A 20,513-nucleotide genomic window follows, 5' to 3' on the forward strand; every position below is an offset into this window, starting at 1 on the left:
GTTGATTTCATTGGGCCTCAGGACCAAATTCAGCTGGCTCAGGGTCATATGCATGTTGGTACCCGCCCTGAGCCTACAATGTGGGGAAGTAACAGTAATTTAAGGAAATGGATGAACAAATATGAGTCATATATGACTTAACATCACATAAGGCTCCAAATATTTCTCAAATGTACATCAATATTCAATATGTGAAATACATGAAGAGCCATCTTTACATTCATTTAGATGGAAGACATATAGAATCAGGTTACACGTATCCATCATCAACAAAGGAAAATAAGGCAGTTTGAGACATTGCTGTACAATAAGACAGTTTGGAGGCATTTTTGGCTGAGAAGTTCCTGTGGCTGTGCCTCTCCGGGAGTCCCCGTTTGCAGTCCTGATGAAGGCATCGAAAACTCATTGAATAATCTGGAGGATGAGTTGACTGCAGCCTATTTCTTATTGTTTGTCTCAAGTATTAAGGACTGGATCTACTTGCTGTTTACAACATGCTGTTTATTGTTTATCTTAAGTCTTAAGAAGTGTATGTACTTGCTTGATGGACATTTGAAGATTATATTTTGCAGTCCATTGAAATTGTGAACTGAGAATCTTTCTTTTGGGAGTGTCAAATAGTAAATGTTAGATATTGCTTTAAATCTCCAGCCTATTTATTGCAGTTCATGTATTTCACATATTGAATATTGATGTACATTTCCGAAATATTTGGAGCCTTATGTGATGTTAAGTCATATATGATACAATGTGGGGAGGGCAGGATATGTCTAATGAAATAAATAAATAAAATAAAATATTATACTCTTTGCTTTTGAAAATGTCTACAACTCTAGTAGTGAATACCAGTTTGTCTGGAAATGTGGTCATATATTTGTTTTAGAACCAAACTAGATGTTACCGTGGTAGGCTCAGTCAGATTGCCCTTGGATTAATAAAGCAAGTTTGGCGGACATTAAAAGAATATCCAGAGGATGAGACCTGACTCACGAGGGCTAACAGTTTGTTCTATTAGAGACCAAGGAGTTATGATTCTTGGGATTCAGTCCATAAACAAAAGATCCTTCTGTGGTGAAAATGAGATGTTGGGGGGGGGGGGAACAGTTCCAACTTGGGATGCTTAAACATCTGCCAGTGTGGCTCAGTGGCAAACAGGGAGCCAGTTTTTAGACAGGTGGTCTCTCTGTTTGTTGACCTGGTTGTGGCTGTTTTCCAGGTTGCTTCACCATCTTCTTTCCTAACAGTGCAGCACAGTGAATTGTGCTGTTACATGTACCTTCTCACATAGCCTGATACGAGTTCTGCTCACCCTTTGCATCACTGCTCTGTTTGGCAGGCAATTGTTTCAGTGGACAGGTAAATCTATCACACACATCAGTCGTACAGAAAAGTGGTGCTTTAAAAAACAAACAACTCTACTGTTTGGTGTTCCTCTAAGTAGTCCTTAGCAATGTTAATGGCTGCTGATCTGTTCGGATGAGCAGGTTTTTTTGGCACATGTGCAGTTCTGAAGAAAAATCCAAACGCAGACCTGTTTGGTAGGCATTAGAATCCTGTTTGGCTCGTGTCTGAAAGTCGAACAAGGTAAATGCACAGTTTTCGGTATTCTCAGTTCCATCCTAGCCTTCTCCTTGAAATTTGATGTTCTGTATGGAGGAATGTTCCAATGTGTCTGACCTCACCACCCATCAAACAGAAGTGGTATAGCCCCACACAAGTTTAATTTCTACCTTAGTGAGAACCAGGCTTTCCCCACAAGCTTTTAGACCCTTCCCTGGGTCTGAAGTTGAAATGAAATGGGAATAATTGGTAGTTACTGAAACTCTGCTGTTTCTTTCTCTCCAACTCAACATTTAAGTTTTACTGAAGACAGAGTGCAAATGATGAAAGATGTACAAGTTGACCTACTGTTATTGATTTCACATTCAGTTAAAGTTTGATGGTGTCATACAAAATGGATGTGTTTTTCAACCTTCTCTCTCATTTTGGTGAGAAATAATATGTCTCTGGTTCCCTCTCCCCTCTCGCCCTGCAATCCTCTCGAGCTGCTGGGTTGGATCCAGGAGGGGGGAGTTCACTGAAGGAAGTGGTGTATGGGCTCATTCCTCACCTTCCCCAGGCAGCCCAAAACTGCTCTCTGAAGATCTGCAAGCAAGCAGAATACACCACAGGATGAGGCTCTGCAGTGACAAGCAGGAATCGGGTAAAAGTGCCTCTTTCCTGCCTGGGTCTTGCACTGGTCGAGAAGCGAGAAAGAGGATTTTACTTTATTCCCCCTCATTGCCCGTCCTGTGGCACATTTTACTGGTGAGGCTCGCCCAATTCCTCAGGGGAATTTTGCGACAAATGGCAGGGCGATTGGGGAAGACAGGGAAAGATACAAGCTGTCAGCAGGTTCCGTGAAATCTTCCACTGGATCCAACCCATTGAATCTAATGGTAGACATCGCTGGCCAGGAGCAGAGAGTCCCAGGGAAACGGGACACACACATACAGTAATCATATGTGGTTCATGACTTAAGTGTCTAAGACCTAAGGCTATCACTGAGTACATTTGTCGTGATGGGTCTTCCATGTGATCTGCCATGTTGCGTAAGTCTTTAGAGTTTTTTCTCTTAATTACTGTTCCAGTACATCAATACTTCCAATACTTTTCTTTGGTCATATTTGCTCAATATCTGATTGGTTGATTGATCACTGGGCAGGGGGAGCTGATCTAATGCCAACCTTAACATTACTTGGAAACTGCCCTTTGCGTCTTTTTTCTTCCCATAGCCCCTTCTTCCCCGGGGCTGCCTTTGCTTCAGTCCATTGGAGCAAGAGGTTCTTCAGAAGAGCCCAGGAGTCATCCTACTTTTTATATCCACAGGGAGTGCCCATTTGCAGATCGTGGCCTCTGTCATAGGAGTACCGCAAAAAGGACTACCTGTGATATATGACACTATAATATACTCTACTAAAAAATTACATATGCACGAGTTTTTCCTTGCTTTTTTGTGTATTCACACTCTATTGTCAAAAATTCGTACAAGAAAAGTAACAATATAACAAACCATAAAGGCATGAAAATACTATGGTCAAATAGGTCAAAGATGCAAGTCATACAGTTTCTGCCACAGACATCCAATTTCTTTCACAGTCAGTAGAAGACAGATTTTTAAAGCACACACACACACATTTATTTACATTGCTGATTCAGATGGCTGAAATCAAGGTTACTTGTGTGGCTCTGCTAGGGTTGCCAGGTGTGGGTTGGAAAATACCTGGATACTTTGGGGGTGGATCCAGGAGAGGCCGGGGTTTAGGGAGAGGAGGGGCCTCAGCATGGTACAATGCCATAGAGTCCACCCTTCAAGGCAGCCATTTTATCCAGGGGAGCTGATCTCTGTTAGCTAGAGATCAGTTGTAAAAGCGGGAGATCCCCAGGACCCACCTGGAGGCTGGCTACCCTAGGCTCTGAAGAAGCTAGGAAGTTCTACACTACAGTGTCAAACAATTTCAGGAAAGCTATGGAGAATATAGTAACATCAGCATCTCTTTGTTTTTTGCTCTGACTTTTTAACCCCCCCCCCCGCCAACGCCACCCCCCCCCCCCCAATTAATGATGACAAGTGTGGCCTGAATTTTGGAAAGCAGTCCTTGGAGCAGATTCAGAGCCTATTAGTCTTTTAATGCTCAAAGAGGTCACAACTGTATGGGCAACCTGATCTAGCAGATGGCTTTGCCAAGACAGTGTCTTATCTTATTATCTCTCCTTATGTATAATTGTGAAGTGGGGTGGCACTTTCTGAACATTCCACACGCTCCTAAATCAGTTGGCTCCATGATGTGTCACTTAGAAGCTGTCTCTATCCCGCCTCCAACATTCTAAACAGTTTTCTGTTCCTCTCCCCTTCTCATAGCCAGTTGGAACACAGAGGTCGTTTGCATATGCGGCCTCATTGGCCTTTGCCTCTAACATTCTAAACAGTTTGTTGTTGCTGTTGGGAGTCATTGAATGTGTCCTGAGGTAAAATGCATATCCCAGTCTTCTGTTAAACGGTCACTGGAGTTGCCAAAATACATATCCCAGTCTTCCCTTAAATGGTCACTGGCGTTGCCAATCTCCCTGTGGGGCCTGGAGATCTCCCAGAAATCAACATGTTCCCCAGCCACAGCACATCATTTCCCCTACAGAAAATTTCCCAGCTATTACAACTGATGTCCAGATGACCAAGATCAGTTCTCCTGGAGAAAATAGCTGCTTTGGCCAGTGGACCCTATGGCATTATACCCTGCTGAGGTCCCTCCCCACCCAAAATCCTCCCCTCCCCAGGCTCTACCCCTCAAATCTACAGGTATTGCCCAACCCAGAGTTGGCAACCGTGTAATTGGCTATGGAACCACTTTCCAGACCCTTGGAACCCAGAAAACATGGCATAGGAGGAGGTGCTTTTCTACCTTAGCTGCCATTGCATAACCCCAAATCAACATAAGTCAGGGGTGGAGGGAACCACACTTGTTACCATGAGGCTGTCCTCCTATACTGCCCACTTGGGGCAGCAAAATGACTTAAGACAGCCCTGCCTTATAGCTAAGCAGAAGGAAAGAAACATGGCTTGCCTCCCTCTATTTTCCCCTTCCCTCTGCTGCCCCACCAGCCACAGTTGGGACACTCACCTGGAGCTTCCTTCTAGAGCTCGTTGTATTTCTTCCCACAACGGACCTTACTCCTAGTTCTCTTAATAATCTGGAAAGGGGTCAGTTTGGCTGGTGGCTGTATTTCTTCCCATCCACTGCAGAATAACATTGTCTTGCTTTTGATTATTTGATATGATCAAATTAAGTACTTTGAATTGAGCAGATTACTGTCATAGCTCCTCTTGCAAGCTAATAGGTTTGTCATGGTAGACATGTCCATTATAGGGTGCAGTGCATGACAAAAGGTTGGTCTAGTTCCTTGTTCTGTATACCTGGACTTTATGTGAAATGTCTGGAATGAATCCTGAAATGTCTTGTGGCTCATCCGGATATTATAGGGCTGTCAAGTGGGGGCGGGTAACCCCCCACTTCGGAGGCCCGATTTCCGCCACCACGGAATCGGGCCCCGGGGGGAACTCCGCCCCCGAAGCGGCACATCTTCGGACGGCTCCCCCGCCGGTAAGCAAAATAGACTTGGCAACCCTAGGATATTAAATCTCAAGGACCTCAACACAGTGCCCATGGGCACCATGTTGCCTGCCAACACCTTTTCTTGCACCACTAGGTGTTTTTAAGAAGGGGTGGGGCCAGGTAGGATTTTGCCCAGCAAGGCTTCTGATTGAGTGCTGGAGATCTGACTGGCTGTGCAGATTTTTAAAAATGTTCCTTTGGCAGCAGCTGCCACCATAGTCCAAGGATCTACACTGTGCTATTGTTTTTTTTTTTGGTAAACAAAAATTTATTTTTTTCCTTCATTGAGAAATCTTTACATCCGTAAAAATTCGTCAGTCATTAATTACATTGTTCCCAATTCACTCCCCTACCCTCCTGACTTCCCGCAATGACCTCTCCCTTTCCCCCCATGTTTCAACACCATCTTCAGTGTTCTCGTTGTTCTTAAACATTAGTATCCCTAGATAACATACAGTCATATTAATATTGTTCTAAACATAATAAATTTTGCTTAACATCCCAGGACTGTGCTATTGAAGTTAAACTGTGGCAACCATTTTGCGGCTGGCTCCGCCTCCCATTGTGGCTATTTTGGGGCAGCCATTTTGTTGCTGTGCCCACCACGCTGTGTGAGAATTCCAGATGTGCACACAGGCTGCAAAAGGCTGGGGACCCCTGAACTAAGATAATTTACCTGAAATTTGGGCATGCACTGCTTTCATCTCATATTATGTTCTACCATCTAGATCTTTCTCGGTTAGTGTTATCTACGTGCAAGATGTTAGGACCATTTTCCTCTTCATTTCAGAATGCTGTAAGAACTGCCAACTGATAGAACCCTTTTCGCATCCCTTCTTTTTAACTCAAGTGTTTTAAATTTTGAATGTCTTTTTCCTCAACGCAATAAAAGAGAATGTGTTATGCCTTAGTCTTGATCTGTGAAAATTTACATTCCAAACAGACTTGAGTGGGAGGACTGCTTGTACAAGAAATGCACAGTTGAGCTTGGTACATTTCAAAACCTCCTTTAAAAAAAAAAAGAATTATATTGTTGGTGGTTTTTTGAGTAAGATTGGCAGAACTGGTGGGTGTAGGAAGAAGTTCCAGACAGCAAATAAACACTGAATTCAGAGAAGATGTGATTTCATTGCACAATGGCAGCCTGATTCATAATAATTGATAGGGTTCTCTGAACTGTGGCTCAGTTCAGACATAATGTGGAATGATTTCTTTTAATTAACATTTGTTGAGGTTAACCAGGGTTTGGCTAGTCACAGACGATCACTCGGATCCTGGTTTGCCTAGACAAATGTTGGTTTAATTTCTGTTGCTGGTGGCATACTTGGGGGTAGTAGCATTTATTTTTCTGTAATTCACTTTCTTAGATGAAGCTATTGACTCCTCTTATATACATTTTCTCTTTCCAAAGAACAATTTCTCTTTGCAGTTTTCTGTTACAGAGCCAGTTTGGTATAGTGGTTAAGTGTGCGGACTCTTATCTGGGAGAACAAGGTTTGATTCCCCACTCTTCCACTTGCTGCCGCTGGATGACCTTGGGCAAGCCATAGTTCTGTCAGAAGTGTTCTTGAAAAGAGCAGTTTCTATCAGAGCTCTCTCAGCCCCACCTACCTCACAGGGTGTCTGTTGTGGGGAGGGGAAGGGAAAGGAGTTTGTAAGCTGCTCTGAGACTCCGAGTGAAGGGCGGGGTATAAATCCAATCTCCTCTTCCTCTATACATCTTGTTGTAACTTCAGCCCTTGCAGAGGTTTTTTGATACTACACACCATTGGGTGCTATAGGAAGAGGATGGGAAGGTGTGCCTCTGAGCATCTGCAGAATGAAATTCTGAAATTGTGTGGAACCTCCCTCCCCATCCCTTATTTCTTCAAATTTTTCTTTTGATCAAAATGGAATTGGTTCAAAGCAGACTCCAAATTCCTAATAAAAAGAAAACTCTGGTTGTAGTTAGGTGTTTCTATAGCAAGGGGTGAGCAAGGTTGACTTCAGGATTAAAGCCATGATTAAAACTAGGATGTCCACATTCCTTCATCACACAGAATCATAACGAAGACTTAACGGTGTGATCCTAAGTACACTGTTCTAAGGCTGTGGAGAAACGCCATCTTGTGTGTGGGTTTAACTTTGTGTGATCTGGATAGGAGGAGACTATAAAAATTTAGGTAGGCCTTGGCCTAGTCTCCTCATCTTCCCCTCCCCTCCTTTCTCCAACCAGTAATCTGAGAGCAACACCTAGAGAGGACAGGAAATCCATCAAGCTAATGAGGAGAGACAGTTCCTCTAGGTGGGAACGGCAAGGGCTATTTTTGGGCAGGAACGCACAGGAACGGAGTTCCGGCTGGCTCCCAAGTTGGCCACGCCCAGCAGGAACTATTAGCATAATAGGCCACACCCAACAGCAGGAACTCATTAGGATTGGCTACATTAGGGGTGTGTGGCCTAACATGCAAAGGAGTTCCTGCTACAAAAAAAGCCCTGGGTTTTGACAACAAACAAGGTAAACAGAATAAAGAAGCAAAAGGTTGGTGTGGCTGGATGACCACACTTCTGGTAATGAGTGGTGCTGTCAGGGGTGTGGCCTAATATGCCAATGAGTTCCTGTTGTTGGGTGTGGCCTATTATGCTAATAAGTTCCTGCTGGGCTTTTTCTGTTTATATTATTGAGGGGTTTTTTTTGGGGGGGGGGAGCCTGACTGAATTCAGGCAGTTGGTCGGTTAGTTGGAGTCTGCAAGAGACAGAGGCAGGTATAGCCCTGTTCCCAGGCCAGAAAGAGAGGCCATTTTGAGGGACATGTTTGTCCAGCTTACTCCAGATTAATGAAGTTATGTACCTGCCCTGCATACCACTTAGATAAGGTGTGAGTTTAGAGGAGGGAGAGAGATGAAGTGTTTTTGTCAATGTTATTTTGTGTCTTCCGTTCACTTCTGATGTGCCTGTGTTGAGAGTTTTCAATAAATCCTTCGATTGTTGAAGTAGTGAAGTCCCTCTGTACCATGTAGTTCCCCCAACCATTTGGAAGTGCTAGGAGTGGGTCAGGGAATCACTGGGGAAGGAGAAAAGTGTTAAAATGGCCAGTTGCCAACTCTCCAGGGGAACCCCAAAGATCCCTGGGAAGCCCCAAGGCAGGTTCCTAGGGATGCCAGAGGGAGGTTAGGAGGCTGTCCTGCCTAATCAGAGCCCAAGACAGGGACAGTGGTGGCAGCAAATACCCTGAGGCAGTGGAGTGAAACGGCCCCTTCAGGTGCCAGGTCAGGCAAAGAAGGGGTGGGCAGAGCGGGGCCTGCTAGCTGACGCAGGCCCAGTCGGTCACAAAGACCATTGACTTTTGTGAACTCAGAAGGGTGGAACTTAGTTTAAGACTGCAGTGTTACTTTGGTAAGTAACCAACTTTAAACTGTGAAGATCGCCTCTGGCATGATGGAGCCCATGAAACCATTGTTAGTGAAGAGGCCTGCATTCAGCTAGTTGCACTAACCACAGTTAAAACCAAATCTTGGTTTCACATTGTGTCTGAGCTGAGCTTGTGAGTGATTAGAAACATTGTACAATGTCCAGGAACTTTGTGTTACTGAACTGACACGCCAGTTTCCATGCTGGGGGGGTTTCCTGTGTTCCTGTTGCTTAGGTTTTTAAAAATTGTTTTCTTGGTTGTCCTCAGGATGTTTTCTTATTTTTATAGTGTTATTTGTTGCTGTACTGGTTTGTAATCTGATTATGTCATGAGAACCATTTGGTGGAGGGGCAGGGTTTTAAATACGTTGGCTATAAAAATGTGCCGCTGCTCCCCTAATTTAGTATGGCAATGCCAAATGCAGAGTTCTTGGAGGCAATACTGGAAGGGCAAACATATATCTGCTGTGAAAGGGTGGCATTAGGATTAAAACTGTGATTAAATTAGGATGTGGAAGGGTTGCTTTCTTGCACCAGGTTTGTTTTTGTGGGTTTTTTGGGGCGGGGACTCTGCCAGTTTGGAAATGATGGCCCAAAGTGCTGAAACAAAGAGGTTACTTTTAACACTTAAAATATGGATCTATGATACAGCTGCAGGTTGTGCAGAAGTGTTACTCTCAACCCCATCTCACCTCCCCTTGTCTGAACCCTCGGCTTTATAGCTTTTCTTCTGCTAGACTGGTACTCCCCAAAACCCCAAGAGTACCGTGTTCTTGCAACAGATGTGTTGAACACAAAGTGAATACAGAAAGTACTTATGCTGTCTCTCCCAAAGGACTCCGGTTGATGAATCATAACTCGCTGTGTATATAACTTTGCTTTCTGTCATTTTTATTTTATGTTATTAGGGGTTTTCCTCCATAGAGCCAGGATCTGTTTTAGTGGGTTCTCTCCCACCATATTCAGGCATAGCTCTGTCACAATGTTTTCCTGACAAGAATAAGACTGGATTCATACGTTCTCTGCAGAATGGTTTATTAGTTCGTGTTCTGGGACCACATATTTTAGCTCCGGGACCACAGGTAGGACAAAGGGTCGGTGTTTTTTGGCAAGCTTCTGGACATGTGCAGATGGAATGCAGGTGGCTTAAGAGCATCACACTGCCTTCTCTGTTGCCACCATAGGTTTGAGAGAAGAAAAGAAACCAGCGTATTCTTTGTTTAACCATGCAGTGCAAACCTTGTGGCATAACATGGGGAATGAGAAGATATTACTTGCCAGAAAGCAAGCATTTGACTTTTTAAAAGGAGGATTTAATTTTGCTTAGCTCTAGACAAGGTTTCCCTCTTCCACTTTTGCCCACAGCCAGGACTGTTCATGAGACCTCCTTGTCTTGCTGCTGCAGTTTTCTCCATTGATTCAAAGGGCTGTGTGTTAAAGATGGACTAAGCCATACGTCAGCTCTTTAGGTACTTCTCTCCCCTTTTCCAAGCTCTTAAAATGATAGAATCCCCCTTTAATTTAAACCAGAGATTGAAAAGTGTATTTCTGTGAAAATTATTATTATTATTTATTATTATTATTAACAACAATAATAATAATGTTGAAAAGTTCTCCTTAAAAGGTGCTGATGCTATTCATGGTTCTGGAACAGGTACACAAGAAGAAGATGCAAAACTGGCATTTCTATTTAGCAGAACTATGAAAGGTAGATTGTGGGAATCCATCATCTCGTAAACAACACAGCCCAGAATACAGAAAGGACCGAAGTATTCTGAAATATTATATCTGTAGCTGCAACACAGCCATAAGTCTTGCTTCTCTGACACATTCATTTGTATTCTAATTCATTCAGCCAAGGCCAAAAGTGGCGTCTTCTGCAGTGCAAATGGGGGAGGGGGAATGTTTTCAGATATACTCTTAGGGTTGCCAGCTCTGGACTGGGAAATGCCTGGAAATTTTGGGAGTGGAGCCTGGGAAGGGTGGGATTCGGGGAGGGGAGGAGAGGGGGCCTCAGCAGCTATTTTTTTTCCAGGGGAACTGATCTGTGTCCCCTGGAGATCAACTGTAGTAGCAGATCTCCAGGTGCTACCTGGAGGTTGGCAACCTTATGTACTCTGCTGTTGCTGTCCGTGCTTTCTGATGGAAGTGGAAATAGCTAGGGAGTTGGTTGTAGATCAATGATTACAAAAGGAGATGCTTGTGTCGTGGTTTGATGAAGCTTCCAGTTTTCCAGATGAATTGCTCTCTCTTTTTTTAATGCAGTCTCTCCTTCCGTCAGAGGCAACAGATGTTCACTGAACTGGAGCTCCCCAAAGCCAAATGTTGTGTGTAGAATTAGAGTCAAAATACACAGGTTCCTTGATTGGAACTGCAGAACTCTTCTAGTGGTTCTAAACAGCAACCATGGGGGAGGGTGTAGTATGGGGTGGTGCGGAGAAAGAAGGGTCTTAACTTCTGCCCCCCCCATGCAATTTTCCCAGCGGCCACCTGGGCTGCTTTAATCCCCGACAAGAAGACAAGCATTAGTATGACTTTCTTTCCCTAGTGGGGCGTAAAGTGGGGTTCCCAACACTGCCTCAGCAAATGGCAGACAGTGTCTTTGGAGGGTGGAGTTTGGGGAGGATGTGATGTCATTTTCCGGTGATGCTCTAGGCTCTCCACTAGTCTCTACAGTCTTTACCATACAGGCTAAGGGAAATTCCTGGAGCATCACTGTGTGGAGGCCATTTTTTCCTCCTGCTCCGCAGTTCCTCAGGGGCAGGAAATTGGAGTTGGAGTGGGTAAATCCCCTCTCCCTTGCAGGTAAATGGGGGGCTTGTTTTAAGGCAGCCTGGAGTTTAAATCTTGGGTTGGGGAACAACATGGGTGGAATAGTTGACTCCCCCCTTTCCGCAGTGCCACAGCCAGGGTTGCCAGCGCCTCTCACACCAACCAGGGGCACTGCAGCCTCTTTAGGGTTGCCAGGTCCCCCTTGGCAGTGGATGGGAGGGTTAGGGTTTCCAGAGTGGGAAACTCCTGGAGATTTAGGGATGGATCCTGGATAGGGACCTCAGTGGGGTAAAATCCCATAGAGTCCACCCTCCAGTGCATCCATTTTCTCCAGGGGAACTGATCTCTGGAGTCTGGAGATGAGCTGTAATTCCAGGGGATCCCCAGGTCAGACCTGCGGTCTAGCATCCCTAGTCACAGCCCTGATGTTGGCCCCCCTGTAGGTGTTTTTTAAGGCCTAATAGCATATCTTGAATTCCTGTCACTGAACTCCCTCGTGTGTAACATTGGTCCTCAGAATTCAGAACTGGTTGTCCTTGAAGATATGATGTTAGGAGCACGGACTCTAATCTGGGAGAACCGGGTTTGATTCCCCACTCCCCCACTTGCAGCTGCTGGTGTGACCTTGGTCAGTTACAAGTTCTTTCAGAGCTGTTCTCTCAAGGGCAGTTCTCTCAGAGCTCTCTCAGCCTCACCTACCTCACAGGGTGTCTGTTGTGGGGAGGGGAAGGGAAAGGAGATTGTAAGCCGCTCTGAGACTCCTTTGGGTAGTGAAGGGCAGGGTATAAATCGAATCTCCTCCTCCTCCTCCTCCTCCGCTGCTGCTGCGCATTGTTGCCATCCCAGCACATACTGAGAATAAAATCTGTGTAGCTTGCTCTCTGATACAGACCAATTTAATTTTGCTACTTGGAGTCACGCACACTACCCATATTGATTATTTTCTCAGTGACAGCCCGAGTCTGATGGATTCTGAGGAGAGGACGGGCTTGTGCCTGTGGTGTTATTCTGAGCTGTGCTTCCGTTCGGGGAAGACGAGCCAGCACATGGCTTCGCATGCTGAACAGTTGGAAGTGGTGCTGCCTGCACTCGCACAGATTGGGAAGTGAGACTCATCGTAAAGCGGCAGTGGGGGGGATGGGGGAGCAAATGGAGAGGCAGGTTCACACCGCTCGGTTGTCATGGCGATCCATAGCCCTGTGCTCTGTGGCCTTTGTGTGGGGTGTGTTGGCCTTTGTGTGGGGTGATGTTGAGCAAACAATGTCGAATACATCCGCAGCAGCCCAACAGTTATCTCACAGAAGGGGGGCTTACACGGGAAACGGGCCTGACGGCACAGGGGAGTGTACCGCTCCCCATTTCCCTGTCAGTCTATTTCCCTTTTTAATGTCTATATGGCCTGGCTTTGTTTCAAGGGCCACCTCAGGTTGGTTGCAAAAGAAAACGCCAGGCGTAGTGAGATGCGGTGTTGGATGTAGGCTTTCAATAAGGGAACAGGAAGACAACTGTGAGCTGAAATACCCGCAAGTATAAATGTACAAAAAGAGACTTCAATAAAGTGAAAAGAAGGATATAATTAGCAATATCAGTAACAAATATTACATATGGGAATGAAAAATCCACACAACCCATGAAGGGAAACAGTCAAGTCCAGAGGATATCCAACACTTCCTAGGTAGTTTATAGTGTTTCAGACTCCTGGTCCTTCCTCAGGAACAAAGAACAACATAAGGAGTCTCATACCAGTTTCTTAACAGGATGATGTTATTCAACTTCTTTAATGGGCTAGGTCTCCTAAGTTTTAATATGCACCTCTAGGGTTGCTTCTATGTGAACAGGACCAAACATGCCTCAAAGTCTCCGGCCTACTGGGACAGCTTTTTGTACATTTATACTTTCGGGTATTTCAGCTCACAGTTGTTTTGCTGTTCCTGGCTATATTAGAATGTGTGCTGTATTGTTTGTTTCTTGTTTTCAATAAGGGAAAGCGTAGGATCGAGTCCCCCCTCTGCCTGTCTAAGGCAATGGAGGAGGAGAGAAGACACCCTTCCATTAGCAGGCTTCCCTTCTGTAGGTGAGACGGCTGTTGGCAGCTGGAAATGGCTCCTAACACTCATTTACCGTCTCCTGCCCAGCAGTCCTTTCTCCCACCCTCCGCTTCTGATGAAACGTAAACGCAAAATCGGCCCTGCTTTTTGTGGGTGGCAAAGTAGCCAGTGGGTCTGAAAGTCGCCCAAGAGGTGAGGAGAGAGCAGAATCAGAAAAAGAGAGGAAAGGGGAGAGAGGGTCCAGTTTTGAAGGCCAAAGAGGGACGCAGGAGAATGAAACGGTGAATTCCTCTCACAAAGGCCTGGGAGTTGCGGCAGCACTGTTCCTTCCCTCACCTCCAGATAATATGAGGAATACACAGGCTATAAATAGTGTTGGCAACCTGAACTGATACCCAGGCAACGGAGATCAGTTCCCCTGGGGGAAATGGCTGCTTTGGAGAGTGAATTCTATGGTATCATACTCTTCTGAGCTTAGGGTCGCTTGGTCCCTTCATTGTGCCAGCAGGGAGATTTGGGGGTCATTCCAGGGGTGGGCAAGAATGTCGCGTGATGTCGGGGGTGATGCTCTGTTTTTTGGACAAAGCTCTATGGTAAAAATGGCCTCAGAAACCAGAGCGTGGTCCCTGATGTCACCAATGCGCTAACGTGGCTTCTGGGTGATGTCACTGCATCGTGCACGGTGTTGGGGGGGGAATTGCTTCCCACCAGCCAGCTGGCTGAGGGCAGGCAGGAGCCCCCAAAAGTGGGGAATCCCCCGCCCCCACCTGGGGAAGGGGCACTCTGTCTGGGCTCCAAATACTCCCTAAACCCTGCCTTCCTCAGACTCCACCCCCAAAGTCTCCAGGAATTTCCCACGCCACGGGCTGTACCTGTGCTGCAACCGCCCAGTGTTGAGGCTGATATGAGGAGGAGGATTCACAATGTGATCTGCTCCCCCCTTGAGGACCGGGGCTTCCTATTTTATCCCCGTGGCTGGAGGAGAAACGCCACCACGGCTGCTCCCATGTTGCCCAGAGCAGTGTTGAGTGCTGAGCCTTAGAAGAACAGGGCTTCAGTTCATTTTGTGTGTGTTTGTGTAGAGATCTGAACAGCTGCTGTTCATTAAGCAGACTCATTAATGAAGGCACAGCATGCACCGACTCCTGCAGTTCTTGGTCAGCCTGAAGGGAATCTAAATAACCTTTGACTGTAATGGAAGAGACAGATGACAGGTGCACAGAACATGGACAGATACAGAGGACCATATTGTTCATTATGTTGATTGCGATGCTTGTTTGACCATTGTGTTCTTCTTTATTCCACTCAGTGTTTTGGACCCACACTTCCTGTGCGTGGTCAGCTTTCGTTCCCCCCTTACTTTGTGTTTTCTCTGTATGATCTGCCACTGCATGTTCTCTCCAGGAGGCTTTTCTCTCCAGAGTTAACACCTTTCTCTGTATTGTTTTTCCCTATGGCTGTTCAAGATTCTTTCTCTCCTGTCGCACTATATCTCTTTTCTAATCTGTTTTCTCTGTATTTGTTTATTGTTATGTATTTATTGTTAACATTTTTACCCTGCCCTCCCCGTGTATCTTTCTCCCTCTCTCTTAAGCATTCTCGTTCTTCATCTGCATCTTAGACTGGACAGAGTTTCAGTCCATCTCAAATGTACCAGACTGAAGAGCCGAAGGACTTAAACAGACCAGGCAAATATCAGCATCTCTGCAAATGCATAACATGCAAATTGGAGGCTTGGTGAGCCTCGGTTTGCCTTAGGTCCATACAGGGGAAATAGAGGGGTTAACCCTTTAACCTACACACAGTTTCACCATTTAAAACCAGGCTTCCTGCTCTATTGTTAGTATTTTGAAGGAGAAAAAAGATTTATTAAAAATATATATACATACACCACTTTATAAAATGGTAATATCAGAGCAGGGTATAGTGCAACCAAATATAGTGAAACCAAATAGCAGAGCAGCGTATAGTGAAACCCCTTATTTTTTCTTCCACAGCCTCAAGACAAATTGAGGCTGCACAGGCCTTTAATTTGTATTTTTTATAGAGAGCTAGAGACACGTGATCTGGCCTGTTTGAGCCTTGAGAGAACATTCGTTGAGTAGAATATTTTGGAAGGGAAGCACAGAGAGAAATTTAACCTCTCCTCTTTTGCACATCCGATATAACCTGCAAAAGCATGCATATGGCTGTGAGAGAGGTGGGCAAGTTCCCTTTTTCGTTTGACTGGCCTAGGGCAATAGCTAAGGTTGCCAACCACTAGGTGGTAGCTGGAGATCTCTTGCTATTACAACTGATCTCCAGGCGACCAAGATCAGTTCACTTGGAGAAAATGGCTGCTTTGGAAGCTGGACTCTATGGCATTATACCCCACTGAAGTTCCTTTCCTCCCCAAACCCCGACCTCCTCAGGATCCACCCCCAAACCTCCACGTATTTCCCAACCTGGAGTTGGCAACCCTAGTGATGGCCCTGTGTCTCCACCTTTTCTTTTCCCCCAAATGTTTTGTACTCCAAGGATGTTTTTTGTAATATTTTGTACTCAAGGATGGGCAAGTGGGTGTCAACATGGCAAATGGGCGTCAACATAGCAAATGGGGTTCAATGTGGCCAAGTGCAAGGTGATGCACATTGGAGCCAAAAATCCTAAATATAAATATACATTGATGGGGTCTCAACTGGCAGAGACTGATCAAGACAGAGATCTTGGAGGTGTATATAACTCACTGAAAATGTCGAGACAGTGTGTGACTGCAATAAAGAAGGCCAATGCTATGCTGGGGATTATTAGGAAGGGTATTGAAAACAGATCAGCCAATATAATAATGCCCCTATATAAATCAATGGTGAGACCTCATTTGGAATACTGTGTGCAGTTCTGGGCACCACACCTTAAAAAAGATATTATAGCTTTGGAAAAAGTGCAGAAAAGGGCAACTCAAATGATAAAAGGGTTGGAACACTTTCCCTATGAGGAAAGGTTAAAGCGCTTAGGGCTCTTTAGCTTGGAGAAAAGACGACTGAGGGGTGACATGATCGAGGTTTATAAGATTATGCATGGGAAAGAGCAGGTAGAGAAAGAGGTACTTTTCTCCCTTTCTCACAATACAAGAACTCGTGGGCACTCCATGAAACTGCAGAGCGGTCGGGTTAGAACGGATAAAAGGAAGTACTTCTTCACCCAAAGAGTGATTAACACATGGAATTCACTGCCACAGGAAGTGGTGGCGGCTACAAGCATGGACGGCTTCAAAAGGGAATTAGATAAGCATATGGAGCAGAGGTCCATCAGTGGCTATTAGCCACAAGGTATAGCTAGGGGCTCTGTGATTCTCATACTCATTTCCATTTCATTGGCTGCTGCTTGTATATAGCAGTTTGCTGTAACCAATGCAGTTGGGAAATGTTAAAGAGAAACGTGAAAACTGGATGTTGAATAGCTAGACTTTTCCCCCAAGACTGCTTACAATCACATTAGTTGGAGGCTACCATCTTCCTCATAATGCTGTTAGACTTTGCAGGGTAACGTGTTTTTCTCATGTGACCAGAGATCAGGCAAAAATTTGGGGTGTGCAGGAGAATAAACGTGTTCAACCCAATAACAAGAATACATTTTTAGGATAACAAGGAGTCAGTTGTGTGTGTGTGTGTGTGTTTTAAAGGATATATGTTTTACATTTATGATTATAGAAATAAATCTTTCCAAAATGGCACCTGCTGTTACAATTAAAGGCTGAGCAGCTTCCAGGGATTGTTAAAGGTCCTTATTTGCCTACATCTGTGTTCAATCTTAGGAGTCCCTGGATCATCCTTGAACCCCATCTTGTAGTATGGACCACTTTTGATTTTGAGCTGCATGTTCCAGTCTTTCTCCTCCGTTTTGTTCTGCTACTTATGTTCTTTCTCTCTCCTCCTCTCCTTCATCTTCTCTTAACGTAAACAGACCAAAACACAAGAAGAGGGAGAGAAAATGGTATTATTTCTACTGTCCAAACCGTGTCTCTAGATAATGATTTCATGCCTCATTAGATGTCAAAGGTTTCAGTACTTCTCTATTACAGTATGTTACATTGCACACCAAATTAGGATCATATTGCTGTCTTGTGTAACGAACCATAAAATGGAGAGGAGAAGCCTTAATGAAGTTATGTTTCGAACGCTACATTCACGGCCAGCGAGGCCTTCACATTGTTGCACCTAATCTCTCCCAGTCTTTGCTGAACTGTAGAGTTTGGGATTGTTCTTTGACAGGAAGAGGTATCGCTTCATAAAAGCAAGACAGGACCCTTTCGGATTTCAGCTGCCCATGCAAGCACATAAAATGGCTTTGGGGCTTGAGGCTTTTGAGGAGTTGATTTTCAAACCAAAGTGTCATGGGTGTGCCTTAGAGGTCCGTTTTCCATTTTGGTGCATACCACAGGAAGAGGATAATGAACTAAAGCAGCAAGACAATGAATGGAGGGAGCTAAAGCAATGATGATGTTCCACTGAGATGGTGAATAATTTCCCTCAAGGGTAACCCTTTTCTCCTTGCTCTTTTTCATTGCAGGTCCTTCAGAAGCTAGGAAAAGCTGATGAAACTAAAGATGAACAGTTTGAAGAGTATGTTCAAAACTTCAAGAGGCAAGAGGTATTTTTTCAGTTGTGGATTTAATGATCCCATATGCAGTGTTGTGTGTATTGACAGACAAAGGAATTGTAGGGCAGTTGTCATCCTTGAAAGATTTTTGGGGGTCCCCTCTTTTTCTTTTTCGAGTCGTATTTTCAGACATATACCTTTGTTTGGGAGAGATTTCTTAGGGCTGCCTCCTACAATCAATTATATGGAGTTGTGTGTTTTTAAATTTTTTCCCATTGTGCCTACTACAAGTGGACATTTCTAAGGAAATGCAGTAGCTGTTTTAGAGTTGCTTACATTTTTCGTTTGGAAAATCGATGAAGATGCAACAGCAGAAAAACATCCTTTTGTGCAACCAGTCCCTCAGTTCATAGGGATGCCAGGCTACCCACCACCTGGCACCTGCGGGAACTTTGGGAGCAGAGCAAGGGGCAGGCATGACATTGTGGGATGCATTGATGTCACAACGGGGTGTCAGCTGACACTCTGGGAACTCTATGGTATTATATTATTTCTGTACCTGTTGTTCTCCCACCAGCCTGGACACAAGGGTGGATGGGAGGGCCCAGCAGGCAGGGGACTGACCACCTATAGTAGGCACATGGCATGCCTGCCTCAAAATGAACAGCCTTGTAAGCTGTAGTTAGAAACAGAGAATGAAATCTTCCATATACCTGTTCAAGTGGAGGATGTGTGAAAACCCTTGGCAAATATACGAAGTCTTAAACAAACAACAAACAAAAAAATATGGCATTGCGGACATGGAGCTCCCTTGCTGGCAGTTACTTCCCCATTTATTTTCATGGAAGGAACAATTTTTCTATACATGCATTTTTAAATTTAATTTTTAATTTTTTTTCCATTGTGGCCCCACAACCAGAAAGAAATATAAAATATAACAATGATACAGCAGTGGTGGCAAGTCCACAAATATGCATCTGTAAAAGGTTTCCAAGTATCTAATAATATGGCCATGCACAATTGTTGTCTGTGTTGTTCAAATGTTGGTTGTTAGGCTGTCAGTCCACTGGATTACTGGAGGTAGGCATTTGTATCCCCAGTGTTGTAATGTAAGTCTTTTAGCAACAGTATGGCTTTGGAGGTCCCATTTTCGTTGACCGTCGGTTAGACTCCAAGATACAGGCCAATGGTTTAAAAGTACATAAGCGTCATCAAAAATCAGTGAATGTGCTAATACAAAACTGATGTAATTACTTCCTTCCAAGAATGAATAACTGGACAGATCCAAAGCATATGTTCAAGAGATGCATCCTGGCCCCGTTCACACGGAGCATTTGCTGCGCTGAAGGCACGCGTGTACCGCGGATTTTCTGGGCGCGATCACACCAGAACATCTGGGAGACATAGTGCACCCATGGCGAACCCGTGGCGTCCCGCCAAATATGCACATTAAAAAAGTACCTGGGACGACCTACTGGCAAATGGTTTGCCATGCGCTGCATGCGGACTCCCTGGGCATGATTGCGCTGGCGCATGGCTTTCTCCCCCGTGGTCCTCTTTGCTGCGGGGACACCACCGTTGCGTCTGATCGCATAATGGCACATCAGAATGCAATGGTGCTAATAGGCACGCCTCCCCTCCACATTTTTCGGCATGTGTGGCCGGGGGCCCTGTAATTTAGAGCACTAGCAATTAGACACTTTACTGAGTCCTTTACTAAAAAGGTGCTGTGGCGTCCAGTATATCTGAAACATAGTTTTTTCACAGGTTAAGGTTCATAGAGAAAACAGGTACAAAATTTAGGACTGTATCCCATTGCTTTGGCAAAATAGATCAATCTAGTTCCGTATTCCATTCATTTCTGAGACTTTGTGTGTCATATTTATTAATCAACCTAAAATATTTGTAAACAAATATTGTAGGTTTCATTTTCTTCATTGATTCAATGTAGATTTTGAAACACTAGTGCTGCGGGTCATATTTATATACCAACAAAGTTACAGTTGTGAATATCGCTATTCAGCAGAAGGTGACAGTTCATATCTAGACCTCAGGTGAGAAAATAAGAAAAACTCATTGTCATAGTTGTTGAAAGTAACAATCCCCCTCTCCATCCACACATGTGTGTGGAGGTGCCCCCTGTATTGACATTAATGAAATGCTCCATATGTGCTCGGCCTCCTAGTGTACATTAGAGCACTTTTCTCTGAAGTTGTGCAACTGATTCTAATCTTTCTTACTCTGAAACAATCCCATTGACCATTGTGGAACAACATATGACTCAGAATAGTAAGCAATAAACATAATACTTGCAGCTAAGGGAGCTGTGGACCGCTAATTCTTCTTTCTATAATCTTTTAAGTGATTAGTATCTGATGATTTTAAAATAAAATTAGAGGCAATAACTTAAGATGAAATGAAGAGTGGCACATGAAACTGGAATAAGCTATAGAGCTGTGCAGTTTTCCTAGCTAAAAGTCTGGCTGTTCCAGAACCAGAATTTATTTCCACCACATAAATTTGTTGTTCTAAAAGTCTGGTGGAAATAAATTCTGGTTCTGTTTTTGTATTTAG

At 44.5% G+C, this 20,513-nt stretch overlaps 1 protein-coding gene across 1 annotated transcript in view; it reads left to right on the top strand.

Annotated features, from left to right (window-relative positions):
- Positions 1–20,513, top strand: part of AMPH (amphiphysin) — a 154,825-nt gene that overhangs the window by 48,408 nt on the left and 85,904 nt on the right. Inside the window, exon 3 of the mRNA XM_015419188.1 lies at positions 17,910–17,990. Coding sequence (XP_015274674.1) covers positions 17,910–17,990 — 81 coding nt within the window. The remainder of the gene's footprint in view (positions 1–17,909; positions 17,991–20,513) is intronic.

The sequence above is a fragment of the Gekko japonicus genome, unplaced genomic scaffold (assembly GCF_001447785.1).
Source record: "Gekko japonicus isolate JY-2015 unplaced genomic scaffold, Gekko_japonicus_V1.1 scaffold190, whole genome shotgun sequence".
NCBI classification, from domain to species: Eukaryota; Metazoa; Chordata; class Lepidosauria; order Squamata; family Gekkonidae; genus Gekko; species Gekko japonicus.